The sequence below is a fragment of the Equus asinus genome, chromosome 22, assembly GCF_041296235.1.
Source record: "Equus asinus isolate D_3611 breed Donkey chromosome 22, EquAss-T2T_v2, whole genome shotgun sequence".
Lineage (NCBI taxonomy): Eukaryota > Metazoa > Chordata > Mammalia > Perissodactyla > Equidae > Equus > Equus asinus.
The window spans coordinates 60,347,991-60,364,790 of NC_091811.1; the positions used below are offsets into that span (position 1 = coordinate 60,347,991).

The window sequence follows — 16,800 nt, forward strand, 5'->3', positions numbered from 1 at the left end:
GGGATCACTACCCTGTGATGCCTAATGTCTAATGTCTCAAAACCATTGTTTCAACAATAATTATGTTTAAGAGGAAAATAAGGAGAGGGCTAGGAGCTAGTAGTTTTCAGATTAAAAAAAATAAAGGTCAATAATACTCTTTTAAGTTATAAATGCATAGCTATAAAATTTAAACATTATTGAGTAAATTGTAACTTTTGATCAGAATGAGATTTTGCATAGATTTAATGGCTTTTCTTTTCCTATACTGCTGTTACCACTATTAGCGTAGAGCTTCTTGGATATTAGCATTCGTGTAATATGATATGTAAATTTATGAGGCCACTCAAAGGAGCTATGCTGTGTGGGCAACAGCTTTTTTTTCTGGTAATGATCAGCTTATAACCAGTTGTGTCCAAAGAAAGGCAAATCACATCCACGAATTAAATGACCACATTAATATCTACTTTTATGATGACTTTTACCATAGAAAATCATCACTGTTTCATCAGGGTGTGACTCCCTCAAGGGAAGAACCCTTCTGTGATCCAGGCCATGTCTCATTTGTTTTTGATATCCCGTCTATCACATTGCTGGTGCTCATGTGTTGTTAGGAGTAGAGAGTCCTTGAAACAGTTGTAAAAAGCTTAATGACCAAATATGCTTGGGAAGCCTCCTTTAAACCCGTACCCATGTTCAAGATGGAAATAGGATATTGTAATAGCTGCAGGATGTACTCCTTCAAGAGGGCATTCAGCAAATGCCAGTGAGTCAGCTGCTCAATGACCCGCCTCAACAGTGGAACCAGTGTTAGACATCAGTGTTAGGGCTGCTCACTGAGGCCAAGCTGTTCATTTTAAAAGGGAGCTTAATAAACTAAAAAAGAACAAAGTCAATGAGCATCTTGGGCAATTCTTCACATTAAAATTACTATTTTAAGTTGGGGCAGTACAAACTGTTATAATAAGTACACTTAAAATATAGTGTTCAAGTGCAATAAACACTTTTTCCTCTTTAAGCAAGTAAGGCTTCAAAGCAAATATTCCAGGTTAGTGGGGAGACCATATTCCATACAGTCATTCAGAGACGCAGGCTCTTCTACGGGTGAGTTCGAGGGAAGGTAGCTCTGGGCCATGGCTCTCCAATCAGAGAGCTGCAGGAAAAGGACACGGCGGGTTAGGGGTGGGGGTGGGGGTGGTGTGTGAAGGTTTTGGGGACCAGGCCTGAAAGTAGCCCCTAACACCTTGGTTCACATTCCACTGGGAAGAAACGTCAAACGGTTGCAGACATCCTTAACTGCAAAGTGGTTGAGAAATGAGTAGTAGCTAGGCAGCCATATGGCCCATTCCTACAGGAAAAAAAAGACTCTGTTGACACACCTGGCTACCTATTTGCCTTTAGTAAACTGAACAGGAGTTGATTTTCCTGCTGAGTGCTAGACCAAATCATCTGGTGACTGTTTCAAAAAAACCACAGATCTTTTAACTTCTTTATTTCTTCCTAGAAAATGTCCCATTGACATACAAGTTAACTGCTCTCAGTAGTTTTCATACCAACACATCACACCGGGCTTTGTAACTAATAGCCTCCCTGTGATTTTCTCACAGTGGCCCACATGAAAGGCTATGGGAAATTTGGGATGCTGGGGGTAAAAGGAAACGTTTCGTTTTGAAGTGGAACTGGATTCTACCAGAGGAGAAAAGGGAAAAAGTATTTCAGAGCAATAATTTAGTCACTTGTCCAGGAGTTTCTTGGGGGAAGAATATTTGTTTTAATGGTGTTGTAGCCCAAGCAGTTATGACAGCATCTAGCACAAGAGCCATCAAAAAATGTTTGCTTAACCGAAGACGAGAAAATATGCACAAGGACAACTGACAGTGGGTTGTCACCAAATTTCAACTCTGAGCTGTTCATAAGCCAAAATAAAGCCATAGAGGTGCCCAGGGGCTGGTCAAGGGCTACAGAAAAGCTGGGAGTGGGGCTGGGGAAGGAGTCTGCTTAGAAGGTGAGCTGGGGTCAATGTATGAAAGGTCTTATACACCGTAACTAGGATTTAAAGTTGAGCCATCAAAGGTTTTTAAACAGGAAAGTGACCGATTCTGATCTATTTTAGAAAAATAATGCTGGTCATAGTGAAACAATGAATTGGGTAAGAGACAGACAAGGGACAAGAAGACACTGCTTCAAGAGACAGATGAGGTGTGAACCTGTCTGTGGCAATGGGATAAGAGGGCAGGCACAAACAGCCTGAGAAAATTCAGGTGCAAAATCAACAGGAATGGTGATTACTGATGACTAAACTAGAAAGGGAGTACCAGAACTGGAACAGTTTTGGGATGTGGGTGGAAAAAACCAGAGAATCAGCTTGTTCTAGGACATGCTGAGTGAAGTGCACGTACCATTTCTGGGTCGTTCAGTTAGAATTAGAAACAAAAGGAGTGCCAGCTGCAGGGGCCCTACTAAGCTATGGCATTGAACACATCCTGTTAAGTATCCCCTTATGAATCTTCTGCCTGTCCCTCTGATAATCAGGACCAGGATCATTGTATTCATTTTCACATCACCTATGCAAAATACACAACTAAGTATTTAAAAAATGTTTGACAACCGACAGGGTGTTGTTACTAAATTTCTACTCTGAGCTGTAGGATAGTCAACATAAAGCCATATGCAGAAACATAAAACAACTATCAAAACGAGGACAAGATTCTCATAGAGATATTAGGTGTTATGTTCAAACTTGATTTAAGAAAAAAAAGTTAAAACTGTTAAAAGCCAAAACCAACCATGGAACCGAGCAAAGATGTATGAAAGAGAAAATAATTGTAGAAGAAATCTGAGAATGAATTCTAACAGTTGTGAATTGCTTCGCCTTATTCTTTAAAATGTATTCTCAAAAATTCTATAATTAAAAAAAAGTAATTCTAATAAGCTGCATGTAACATGGGTTATATTTTCTTATGTTCATGAATATCAATCATCATATGGGAGGATACAGAATTCGGAATATAGAATTCAGATCCTTGACATTAAACAGAATAGGAATGGAAAATGAACTTGCAATTCTGCAATAGTAAGACTGCATTTGATAAGCTGTCTATATTTCAATCTATAATTTTGATTTTCTTGTTTTATCTTGATAACATACCTCAAGTAACATCAAACATCTTTATTAAAAGACACTCCACCATTATCAGATTTCTTTAAAAAAACCCCACAAATGTACAAAAATATTGAGATAATTCAGTAAATATAATATGTGGGCAAACTCTCTTTTCTATTAAAAGAAAATACCAACTAAAGTACCTCTGTGCCATTTTAGGTCAAATCTGAAACCTCTTAAGATTGTTTCAGTCTCTTATTATCCATTAGTTTAAGAAATGCCTCATGGAAAAGATAGTTCTGGTAACTGGATATTTCTGGAATATTGAAATTATTCAATTCATGGAGAAACTGTACCCCTCTTTGAAGACTAATGGTTTTTTTGGCAGGACATCGTATCATTCAATGTGTTAATTGAACAGCATCTTAAAAAATAGTGAGTTCTAAATTATCCTATTACACAAGTCCAATTACTGCAGATTCCAAGAGTGGGAGGGAAAGAGAAGGCATTTTGCAATGACATTTGCTTCTCATTCTCTCTGAAAAACACCACTGCCACACATCTACTGTAATGCTGGTTATAAATTACTTCCTATCACACCAAATCTAAAGGACTAAAACCCCTCAAATGGGTACAAGTATCAAATCACTTCTTTTTTCTATCAATCTTTAAAAAATAGTGCCATTGCCTTTATTCTGAGAAATGACTCTTGCTTGCTTTCTACAGGGACACTGTGAAAATAAATCATAAATGTTCCACAGATATTTAACTTTTATAAAATGTTACCATAATTAAGGACTACTTCTTTCTTGATATCTTAAAAAACAGATTATATATACACAGTAACTATCTTATCATTAGTGTCAATAGTGGAATTAAGAAAAAAGATACAAAAGTTGCATGAACATCTATTAAGATACGTTGTACATGAATTGGTCTTGCATCAGAAAGCAGAGGAAGATTAAATTGAAATTTTTAAGCATTTCTCCTCATAAATAAGCCAAGCGATTTGACATTTATCCACATTTTTTTCTACGCTATTTTAGGATATCTTAATACTTACTAGATTTATTTTGCTAATTCAATATGGAGTCACAAATTCTATACACTCTTTTCATGCAAACGTCAAAGAGCAACTGAGCTCTTTCTCTAGACAGCTGAGATCATAAGCAACCCACAAGCTTCAGCACGTAAGCAGGGAAAAGGGGGAAAATCACGTTGACGTAGTGAATCTAAGTTTTGAATTTCAGGCATAAATGATTTAAACCTTTGTACTTAAATCTGGAAAAATTAAATCCTTCACAAGAAGTTCATAACCATTGAATGGGCCTCTATCGAGGCTTGCATCACATCTGGCAATCATGAAGACAAATTAACAAGATTTTGAAAATCTGGCGCTTTGATAAAGCCAAAGCATATGAAATCATTTCTCGGCACTTTGTCACTGGTGGTCCAAGGACGGATCAACTTCCTGTCTCGGACTCTGCTGTCTCAACTGGAGGAAAATCTTACTGCAATCTGGGTTCCAGGCTCCTGGCTCACAAAAAACAAAGCTGTAAACTCAAGAAGCGGAACCTTCCCCCAGCATATTGAATCCTCTGAGAAGGGTCTGCTTCTCTAAGAGCTGCTTTGAATTTAGTTCAAAGACCTGATCATGGCATAAATTCCCACCTTCACCAGGTTAGGAGATTTTAAAGTTTAATGTGCTGTGTTAACTCCTTTTATGCCAATTTATCTCGGGCAAAGAGTTTTTCTTTAAAGTACACATGTGAACAGGATTTACTAAAGAAAAAAGTCCAGTTTCATCATCTGAATTATTAAGCTTAAGTTTGCTTCATTTTATTACTTCACACTGTCACTTAGTTTTGAAAATATGATGATATTCATTTTTGTGTATGTATGTCAGCCATGTAATGGCATTTTCACCTAAACACTATTTAAAGCAAATATTTTAAATAGTTTTGTGTTTGAGTAACAGATTTGATACTCAGTTTTAAAGAAGTAGAACTATGATGACCAAATTAGAAAAATATTTTAATTCTTAATGAATGTTTCAGAACAGTTTAGAAGCATCTTTTCTGAAAGAACTGCTCATCGGCAGAAAATCAAGGACAGTCTATCAGCATCCCATTACACCTGAAGAACGGAGGAAAATCCACCTCTGCTGCAGCCATTCTAACTACAGAAATGGGCAATAAAACACTTTTGTTATAATTAAAGGGGTGGTGAAAGGGAAACGATTTGGAAAAGCACAATGCATGAGACCACGAGGTGTTATCGTAATTAAGGGAACATGGCTTGAGCAGTGACGTAAGCAATGGAGTTGTACCATATTACACCAGATGACAACAACAAATCTTTTTTGGTCGTAGAGTTAGAAATAAATTAACGTATCTTAAATCTCTGTAGCTCCTTCTCGATTACTATGCGCTTTCACAGACACTATCTGATTTGAATCTGCATTACGACAACCCTGGGAGGTAGGCGGAATGCTCCTGTTTTTACATATATTTTAATGCACTGAGTATAATTTTGATCAATTGAGACATGATAATATGAAATGAACCTAGAATGTGTTGAAAACAATAAAAATTGTTATTGTATAGATGGGGCTTGGGGTCAAAATGACATATTTTATTAAATGTAATGTGCAAAATAAAATGAAGTGATCTCTATTCAAAAAAGGTACAAGACAGGTATTATTTAAAATGCTTTAGTACTCGTTTTCAATAAAAAGAAATCTGGCATTATAAAAATACATAAAATAGTCATGAATTTATACTATTAATTTACATAAGATTTTTTTTGCATAAAACAAAGTTATAAAATAGTTTAAAAAGGTATTCTTATATGAAAGTTATTCCCAGTATAAAATTTTTTATAACTTTTTGTAATTTTGGTCCATCTGTATAAATAAGACATTTCCTCCTTTTAAAATTCATAACTCCATTTAAAAACATAGGATTCTCTCTTTTAAATATAAGTCCACTTGAGGTAGCATGTTAGAACTCTCTTTGGTCCCATTCAGTCTATGTGTCTAAGTCGTAAGACTGAAAATTTGGAGTCCTGTGGTGTTCTAAGGTCTGTTTATAGGTACACGTGTGATTTTCTTGCTGAAAATCTGTCCTTTCTTTCCCATCTTTCTCTGACTCAGAGTCCAAGTCCAGGGAAGAACGAGCTTTCAAGTGAAAGGCTCTCGGCTGACAATCCGATAGGTGACCGACACTTGAAAAGGCATCCAGGTGAGGTCTCCCCAGAGGCTTTCCAAATGTTCCTGAAAGAAAGAAACCCCCTGAGCAGACGGGTCCTTTTGCTGGCATGTAAACCAATCAAACACATTTCAAACGAAGGAGCATCTTACCCCATGAACATGAATCAGCATTTTCTACAAGTGCACACTACGGTACTCAGGTATATGTATAACTGTGTTATGGAGAGAGTACTCACAGAAAGGAGCTGAAGATATTTGCACCCCTCTTATTTGTTACCTACTGAATACAAGCTCCATTCTTTATCACTTCTCATGACCTAAAATAATATTAATCATTGAGCAACGACGTCCCCCAATATAAGCTCTCCCAAATCCTGGCTTTAGTATTTGAGATCCCTCAGTGCTCCATGAAGGGCATTTGGATAGTAACGTATGAGTAACTTGTGCTGGAATACAGAAAGTTTCCGCCCAAATATCCTTATGTCTTGCCCTTTCTTTAGTAGCAAAATATTCAATTGACTCAAATTCTTGCCTCAGTTATATAAAAGGTATTTCCACTTTTCAAGAAGGAATAACAGTAATTATACTACGACAAAACATAAAATTTCTTAAAAGCTGAGTAAAATATTTTAAAATTCTATTTTTTTATAAAAGCAAGACCAGTTGTGGTTCATTTTCTCATATCTTAAAGGATCTCCACCCCACTGTCCTCACGCGCTAGACTAAAAAACCCATGAAGGAATCTTAGTGCCAGCGAGTGTCTTCCACTGACGGTGTCCTTTCCGAACGAGGTTCAGCCTGGCTGACGAGCAGCGGTGGCCAGGTAGGACACCGTCCAGCCTCTGACGGCAGGTTCAGTTATGAGCCACCAGACATCCTAAACCACAATTACACAGTGCACACAACTCCAGCCCAAAGCCTGTTCTAGCCCCAAACCACTTTTTCCACACGGCTGGCAGACTGAGCTTCTAAGTCACCCCGAAACTCTCCTGGGTGATGCCACACACAGGGGTACCCAGAAAGCTCCCAAGGCTTATATGGATTAAATCCATAAGCCAGTAGAATCCCCCATGTCTGACTCTGCTTTTAGAAACATGTGTACAAACTAAGAGGATGTCATGACAGCATCATTCAAAACTAATGAACAAAAAACATTTTTTACCAGTTTGGTATTCCAAGCTCTCATCGCTCTCCCACAAGCAACTCAGAATACGAGTCCTGAGTATCTAATCATTTCCTAAACTTACCCAGGAAAGAATTACTCGAAGTAAGTGATGCTGGCTCTGGACCTGGACTGAAATCTACAGAGGACTTGTTCAGACGCACGTTTCTCACTCCGGGTCCTTCACCTTGAGAGCAGGTGGAGCTGACGAACTTCCTCACGTGGGAAGGCCATCCTGCGTCACCGACACCCTGCTCGCAGGACTCTTCTGACGGATGAGGACATGGGTAGCACTCCTTTTTCTTTATGTAACTGGGCTCATAGTGGTCCATTAAAGCTGTTCTCAGGTCAGCACCACAACCTTTTACATTTGGGGACAGCATCAGAAAGAGAGAGAGTTAGAGCTTCTAGGAGTCTGTCCAGGAAACAGAACTCAGAGAAGAGAGCCACATACCTGTAGGATAGGCTTCAAAAGGACCTGAGCCGTGTCCGCTCCCCTTCAAATACACAGGGCCCGAGGATCCCAGAAAGGGACACAGGAACGGGTCCGTGGCAACCTCCACATCAGCTTCACTGCTGTTGTCAACATGGCATGTCCCTTTAAAACAGACACCTCAGTCACTGAGCCCATTTTATTCAAGTACCATTCCATGTTCTCTCCACTTTTGGCATTTTCCATATTTACAGATGAAAATTTTGGATAGAATAACACATAAAAGAAAAAACTGCAGAAATTTATATTAGGGTTTTAAAAAAAATTGTTGAGGCCTATAGATTAGTAATTGAAGAAATTCGAGACCTCTAATAGACTTGAATAACCATTGTACTGGATGTGTGAACCCGGCTGCCGGCCCAAACTGGTTTCCAAGAGAAAATGAACTGTGTGCAAATACTACAGACAAAGCAGCCATGGTTTAAACCACATGATGCCATCAGCACTGCTCCCTTCCTCCACAATGTCACAGATGACCAGGACCAGGGATTGGCACTTAACCAAAAACCTCCTAATGCTCAGCTCATAGAGAAGCTCAGCCAAAAGAAAAACGTCCTATTGTGAGTATCCGAGCTGAACAACCGAGAAATGATAGGCCAGTTAGCAGTGGACACAGCAGGTGAAAGACAAGAGATACTGTAAGGGTTAGAGATGCCATGAGGAACCATGTGCCTCGCAAGCAGGAACTGGGCAGTCGGGGGCGGAGGGGGGGGGGGTCTCCGAGGGAAAGAAAGGTCCCGAATGAGACTTGGAGTGCTGCGGTCTCTAGAGCTGCTCCAAATGCTGACCATCTCCAGCCCAGCATCCGGGCGACACGGCACTATTATACTCCTGCTCTGTCCCTTTAGACTTTTGTAAAGGTCTTTTCAGTAAACCCTGCTACATCTGAACGAGCCTGGTTCTCTGCTCTTTGCAACCTAATGAATCTAACCAGAAGACCCACTTTTATGCTCAGATCTTCTCTTCTATCTCCACACCCTCCATCACTGCCTTACTAAGCACTTTGTAATCATTTATTGAAATTTTTTGTCTCACCACTGATGAAACTGTGAAACAGAAAACAAATATTCTTCCCGCCCAACTGTGGAGTCTGCCACACAGCAGACACTCAAGACATGCTCGTGGGAAAAGATGGCAACATGTTTGAAAATAACGTCAATAGCTTCCACCTGTTGAGCCCACAATGCGTGCCAAACACCAGGTAGTTCTCCATTATCATTTTATTTTTTACAACACCTAATAGGGAAGGACTGTAACTGCCCGAGGATGCGCAGGGAGTGAGTGTCAGAAGTGGTCTTGAACCAGGCCTGTGCTCCTGAATTGTGTCGCCTCTATTATTACTATTCTTAAAACCATACAGTTCTGAAAGCAAGAGTCAGAATTAGATTTCTCTAATAGAATGGTTTTAAATTATTTGACTTCTAAGACTATGCATGAAACCAGTTAATGTCCTTTAAGTAGAGATTGTTCAGGGACAAAGAACATTCACAGGGTAATGGAAATACTACATTGCATGGAGGAATTAAATTTTACTTAACCTACTTGTCTTCTTTTAGTGTCAGAAACAAAGATTTTTCTAGTATTTAAGAGACGTGCAAAAAACTATTTAATTTCAGCTTGGCTACTGATCTTGGGCCAGGTCCTATATATCAGTGTATCAATTTCTTGTGAAAACTAATATTATATTTGAGCCTCCCCTCGGATTATTTCAAAACAATACACCCATCTTCATTTTAAACACTTACCATTACTGTCATGTTGCGGCAAGAAAAATCCGCCTCCTGAAGAAGTGACGAACTGGTGGTGGCTTCCACTTTCGGAGGAGACGTACCCATCCTGTCTGTCAGCTAATGTCCCCTGCGATGATAAATAACTGGGGATATCTGCCGGCAAGTTGGTCTCATCTATAATCAAACAACGGCATTCTGTTAACAAGAAGGATCGTCAACGCCCCACAGCTTCCCTGATGAACGGTATATACTGTTTTGGTTTCCATATAAATCAAATAAATCCATTCCTGCAAAGCCAACTTGATGGGGCAGGATGCAGGTAAGGTGAACCAGGGCTCTGCTGCTCTGGGAAGCATGAGCTGGTTTTCTATTTTATTGCCTGTGAGATGCTCCTCCTGAATTTCAAAAATAACAAATGTTTAAAAAGATAAAGGCTTAGGAATTTTCCTGGCATAGTATATAAGCTCTTGACTTAAGCTTGATTTCGGCCCTGTGCCGACTTAGCATCATTCATCGATATAGGTGTTTGCACATATTAGTCAAGCCATAGCCCCTCTCCCACTAATACTAGCATCCTCTCTACATGCCTGCACACATCTATGCACACACAACAAAACAAAAACTATGGCAGAGGGTGCATCTCATGCCTGAGGGATGGCTCCTGGCTCTCCATCACCATCCTGTGAAGGAGTGTTTTACTCTGATTTGGACTATATCTTACAGCCAACATGATACTCTCATGAGGTTTTAACAAAAAGTATTAACTTTTAAATGTTAGCTTTATTCTGGGCTGGGCTGTTATTTTTAGCTAACCATATTTCTGCAGCTTGAAACAAATGAGTCACGCTTCTGACATGGCCTCAGACTGTGAGACACACATTCTAGAAGAAAATTACCACGAGACCACAAACACACGACTAGCGCACTCGTGCCAAGCTTCTGTTGACACACCTGTGTTGGTAATGCTGCAATCCTCGTTCCTCCGCCTAGTGTGGTAGATGATGACCACCCACACAAGCGAGGTGCCCACCACACAGCAAACCACCGCTATGATCACCACGCCCACAGTGGCCCATCCGTCATCATCTAACGCCGAGGCGGTCATCGGAGGGGAGTCGCAGGTGGGGGTGGGGATCACACTGAGGCGCACGCTGCCTCTCTCGGTGCCGAGCGTATTAGACATTTCACACGTGTATTTCCCAGCATCACTGACATCAGAGTCCACAATGATCAGCAGCTGATTGCCTGCTGCAAAAAAGTGCCTTTCAGTGACCACCAAAGGGCTGTCATCCTTGGTCCAGTTCAGTCTGGGAGGAGGGCTACCTCCCGCGATGCACTGCAGGACAGCCGTTTCTCCCTTGGTTACAGTGCGGTCTAGGAGGGGCCGCAAAAATGAAGGTGTTTCTGAAACGACAAGTTACATTTTGTCTTTTTTTGAGGAAGATTAGCCCTGAGCTAACATCTGCTGCCAATCCTCCTCTTTTTGCTGAGGAAGACTGGCCCTGACCTAACATCCGTGCCCATCTTGCTCTACTTGATATGTGGGATGCCCGCCACAGCATGGCTTGCCAAGCAGTGCCATGTCCACAGCTGGGATTCGAACCAGTGAACCCCAGGCCGCCGAAGTGGAACGTGCGAACTTAACTGCTGCGCCAGCAGGCCGGCCCACGACAAATTACATTTTTAATCTCCTAAATGAAATTAGGTTTTGCATATCACCAAATCTAGCCCCTGACCTTATTCAAACTGGAACTTAAAATTGTATTCTCCCACAATTTATGCACAGGCTTCTTTAAGAGCCTAAACAGGGACTCAACATTTGGGATTTCATTTCATTACCTGGCTGTCATTTACTTATAGTGCCCCTTAAGGATAATATTTACTATTTTTTATCTCAGTCTCCCTCACTCTTGACAAGGCTGGGGGTATGGAGGAAGGATGGCAAAGCAAAACATTTCAATTTTTAGAAATAGAAAATGCACAAAAATAATTTCAAGCACAAAGGTGGGTTGATGGATGAAAAAAAATCAGAACGTCTAAATTTTCAAGGGGAAACTTTCTAGTGTTAGATGACCAGGCCTATATTAAAACCCTGAAAATAATTCACTTTTATTATTTGGTATTCATAGGTTACTCTGATTAACTCTTTCAAAGATACATGTCTGATTAACACGTTCATGTTTTTTAAAAGCATCTGTTTAGGTAAAAGATAAAAGACGAACTCTGATTTTCAGAGTGGCATGGTAGACAAAAAAAGAGAGCAGCTCCCTCCTGCTTTGTTCATATGCTTATTTTCTTCCATATTCTTTATAGTGTCAGGACTATGGGGTAGAGACTGCACAAGGGGAAACACAGAGGACAGTGATTCCCGCAAAGGGAACCCTCAGAGCATCACCTCCCCTCTCTGCCGACGGGGCGGAGCAGAGTCATCTGACTGGACACACAGGAAGACGTAATGCCCTCCCGACTCAAAGCTTCTGAGAAGCCATTTGTTTTCTCCAGGAAACGGCAGTGTCCTACGAATCATCTCTCCCCATCACAGGGTGTGAAACTTAGGGCTCTCGGGTGAGCTAGGATCTTTAAGACAGATTTAGATCCCCGAATCTGAAATTATCCACGTACCCAGGACAGTCAGGGTTGCATTTGCAGAAATGCTTCCCGCGCTATTTTGAGCTGTGCAGCTATACACCCCGATGTCCTCTATCTTCACATCCACGATGAAGAACACGTCATCCTCAGGCATAACGTGCATGCGTCTCTCGCGAGCCGCAGGGAAGTCTGTGCCCCCGTCCTTCTGCCAGGCTATCTGTGGGGCTGGGTGTCCCAGGGCAGCGCACTCCAAGCGTGCCATGGCCCCCGCACGGATGGTAAGGTCCATGGGGGTCTTGGTGAACGAAGGCAGCACTGAAATCCGAAAACAATGTGGGTGTCAGCTATGGAGTTTCGGAGGTTCATTTTCATTCCTCTTTTTGATACTTACAAATGTCCCCGACACAGGTAAGGCAGGGGTCATTTCCGATCCCAAGACAAGGAATCTCACGTTGAGATGGAGAGATCAAGTGACTCCCTCAAGGTTACCCAGGTCCAGAAACGATGGAGTCGGGATGAAACCCAGGTCACCGGATCTGCAGACTGATGGGCTCTCTGCTATTTTCCAGCCACTTTTTAGCTTCCTCGATAATTATCTCTTAGACCCTGGGCAAATCAATTCATCTCTTTGCACCTTGACCATTCACTCCATCTTTTCTGTTTTAAAGTCCCTCCTGGCTCTATCATTCTGTGACTTTAGATATGGGTGCTGTCCTACAATTTTAAATTCAAAATTGTTCTCAGTGTCAGGCCTCAGCATCATTTGCTGAATGAATGCACCAACGAATCACATACAAAATCCTCCACCATGGAAGACACAAATGATTAAGCGATAAAGTGGCAAGGATCCTACTGTGTGGCCTACCTGCCACACAAAGCAAACGATGACATACTTTTATTAACAGTAGCTAACACTTAATGCATTTACTGAGCACTTACTATATGCCAGGCGAACGCCTGAATTCTGCTAAGTCCTTTACACAATTTATTTTACTTAATTATTATCGTACTTTTATAAGGTAGGTGCTACTATTCCTAGTCCTAACTGAATGTTGTGGAAATGGAGGCACAGAGAGGTTAAGTAACTTGCTGAGAGTCACAGAGCCTTGAGTGGAGTGGCAGAATTCAAACCCAGATGTCTGCATGGAGGCGGTGTGCTTTTGACACCATACTTCATGGCTTCCCACATCAGACCAGTACAGTGTGAACTCCCAGAGCTGAAAATATCTGGTTCATCTCTGGTTACGCACCACACTATCGATGGTGTCTTCAACACAGTAACTGCTTGCTTAGACACAAACAACCAAGAATCTTCATTTTGTGGAGTGTGAGGTAGGGAAAGGAAAGGTTAGGTAGAGAATGATGAGAGCAGAGGACGGGGTGAGGAGGAAGAGGAAGAGAGGAAACCAGCCTTCTGTTTCCTAAAGGTGTCTTTAAATGCAAAAGGAGAAGTCAGACCACGTACTATTTACTGTAAGCTTGGCTTTGACAGAGTAGGATGAACCGAAGTGATTGGAGATGACACACTGGTATTTCCCTTCACTGGTGAATTCCACGTTGCGTAGCCGCAGAATGGTGGTGTACTCCATCACCTCGCCGCCTTGGGCCCGGAGGTGTGCGTAGTTCTCCATTTCAGCATCATGCAGGAGCTCATTGTCTTTTTTCCAAGCAAAAGTCATCGGGGAGTCACTGCTGCTGGCAGCCGAGCAGATAAAACTCAAGTTGGAACCTTTTATTGCCGACTGTGTTTCTGGCTGAACCGTGATCTGGGGTTTAGGAAAATCATCTGTTCAAAATGGAGAGGAGGAAAGAAAACGACTTGAAGTCTTGAAAGTCCAAATGCTGCCCAGATTTGAACACCAAGAAACTCAAAACAAACAGCGGCTCAGGGTTTACCCTTGGGTATGTTTCACAGATGGGCCCACGGTCCCAACATTGAGATGATGGCCCCAGAGAGTGTTTATAAAGTAATCCATTCATTTCAAATAGACTGAGACCTACTTATCAATCGTTACCTGAGAGGGGACTATTGTTTTGGAATATAGTTTATTCCAGACCCCTTGTGCTTTTTTTTATATAAATACATGAGAAACCAGAAATTTCCACAAATAAGGAGCAGCAAAATTAAGAAAGAAACATCAGTAATGATAATCAATTATCATTAGGACAGCAATGAACACCCCCATTTCCCAAAAGCAGAAGCCATATTAAAGAGCAGTAATTTTTAGGTAGAGCAAAAAAATAACCCTGTAGTGAAAGAAAAACCATCTCCGAAACTCACAGTGAGCCCCTGGCTTCAGCCCGGAATTCAGAGCGGACAATCAATCAGGCCGCTGGGCTGCACTGTCAGAGCTGCAGTGTAATTAGAGCTTAGCAACTCTTTCATTCCAAACAGTTATTTTTGGTTCTCTGTTACTTTTTGGAAAAGTTACCTTTTTGAACTTCAGTTTCTCAGAGATGATCTAAACCCAGAAGGAAACATCGCAGATCTACTGCAGTGTACCATTTGCGTGCTCTGAAAAAGTGACGTGTGTGTGAACGGGCGTGGCGGATGCTCTGATAACTGCGACGCCAAGCCTGCATGTTACCAGCAACACAGCTGCTGCTTCTGTACGATTATTCTAAAATTCTCATCTGGTAAATCGTCGTTCAGATTCACAACGGAGGGACTGAAAAGTCTATAGATACTATACAAATGTCTCAAAGTTATAGAGTTCATATCTTGGGACCAGAAAACTAAAAGAAGGACCCTGGGAAAGACACAGCTCAGGCCCTTATAGATGGATGCCAAAAGCTTATTTAGATCCAAAAGCTACACCAGATGTTTTGTTTCCAGAAACCGTTGGCACTGTTTAATACTGCAATCTAAAAAAATATATTTTTCTTGTACTTACCAATTGTAGGCAAAACAGACTTAAATAAATTTTTTAAAGGCCAATGTAAAATTAGGTTCTGTAATATTTTAACACATATGCTTAAATTCAAGCATATTTTGATTTCACGTCCTAGATGCACATTTGTTTGTACAGCCGTCTCCACGGCGGTGACCAGGAAGCAGCAGGGTATGTACGAGACAGAAGGCTGCACCGGGAGGTGAGCGCTGGGGTTCAGTCCATGTCTGTTCACCAGCTGGGTGCAGGCTGGGTGAGCAGGTCTGAAATGCTGAGAGGCTTGGATGCTAAGATGATGGACCTTATATGTATTTATAATAAACTCAAACTCTTTATTACTTGTAATGCTTTACCCACCCATAGTAAAATTTTTAGCAGCCTATAAATCACCGGCTAGTAATTGTCTCTTTCTACTCCACATAAACAGCATGTGCACAGGGCTTTGTGAGGTCTCTTCACTGAGCTCACACGAGTCTCTCAACAACCTTCGGAGCTGGGAAGAGCGGAGAGCAGAGCTCCCATTTCACAGGAGCAGAGGCGGAGATTTCAGGGATTTAAGTAGAAGGGCTGGACTGTCCTTCAATCCTCCCAAGACCCAACATCATTCTCTTTCCAGCAAACCACCCTGATGCCAGAACAAAGACGAAAAAATCTTAGAAAACTCTCTTTCTCATCTGTAAAATTAAAACAGTCAGCCAACTACAGATCTATTTTCATCTACCTCTGCAGAAATAAAAGCTTTATTAAGAGAATATAAATTTATTCAAAACCATTATTTGTACAAATGGGAGAAAAAAAAAGAGGCCTTAATAAAAGGCAAAGGCAATAGTTATACTTACCACACACAAAGCCATCTGGGCTAACGGCAAAAATACTCCTTCCCTTCAGCAGCTGAGGATGGGCACAACTGGCACTCACAAAGCTCTGAAAGTTGTTTTCCGCCACCCACTGTGGGAGCCATTTTAGTTGGCAGTCGCACAAAAGGCTTGATGTATTTAAATGCCTGGGGAGAGTAATTACATTCAATTTGTTTTGTATGAAATGCAGATTTCTACAAGTAAACTAAAGTCAAGTAAATATTAACAAAGCAATGAATGTGGAAACCAAATACATACATCCCATGTAATGAATACGCTAGAGTCCATCTTAAAATGAAAGAAATGCAACTCGCACGGCTTGTTGCTGTGGTTCTTACCGACCTACTGAGCTGGAAGTGCTGACATAGCAAAAATACCTGTCTACTGAAAATGTGTCGCTAGGATTAGGCACCGCACTATACTAGGTCCCACAAATTCAAATTGCAAATTCATAACAGAAAGAAAAAGGAACTCCTCTTTTCAGCAAAGAGAGCAAATAACCAACTCCTTTTGCTTTCTGGCATAAAGATTAAGTAATGTTAAGAATATGTTAGACCCTTGTCGTAGATAATCTAGGATGACACACCCCATGATGGTTTCCCCCTCCATGCTTTATTTCAAACTCTTGGAAGGAAAAAAAGAGCTTACAATTGTTGAAGTTTCTTCATTTGTGAAAATGCATTGCCTTGTAATGACATGATTGCATTGTCACTCAGGTCTCTGAAAAACAACCAAATCAAATACATTAGAGCAAATTATGGTCATTGCGTGCCTTCAGGCAAAGC

The 16,800-nt window shown here is 41.0% G+C and overlaps 1 protein-coding gene across 1 annotated transcript in view; it reads right to left on the reverse strand.

The window, feature by feature from the left end:
* Window positions 1-5,701: 5,701 nt before the first annotated feature.
* LRIG3 (leucine rich repeats and immunoglobulin like domains 3) overlaps window positions 5,702-16,800 on the reverse strand; it is a 44,610-nt gene continuing 33,511 nt past the window's right edge. Inside the window, exons 11-19 of the mRNA XM_014844052.3 lie at window positions 16,664-16,735; window positions 15,998-16,161; window positions 13,733-14,053; window positions 12,301-12,582; window positions 10,630-11,082; window positions 9,694-9,852; window positions 7,910-8,053; window positions 7,541-7,816; window positions 5,702-6,356 (exon numbers count right to left, since the gene is read on the reverse strand). Of these exons, the coding sequence (XP_014699538.3) occupies window positions 6,112-6,356; window positions 7,541-7,816; window positions 7,910-8,053; window positions 9,694-9,852; window positions 10,630-11,082; window positions 12,301-12,582; window positions 13,733-14,053; window positions 15,998-16,161; window positions 16,664-16,735 (2,116 nt within the window). The 3' untranslated portion in view covers window positions 5,702-6,111. The remainder of the gene's footprint in view (window positions 6,357-7,540; window positions 7,817-7,909; window positions 8,054-9,693; window positions 9,853-10,629; window positions 11,083-12,300; window positions 12,583-13,732; window positions 14,054-15,997; window positions 16,162-16,663; window positions 16,736-16,800) is intronic.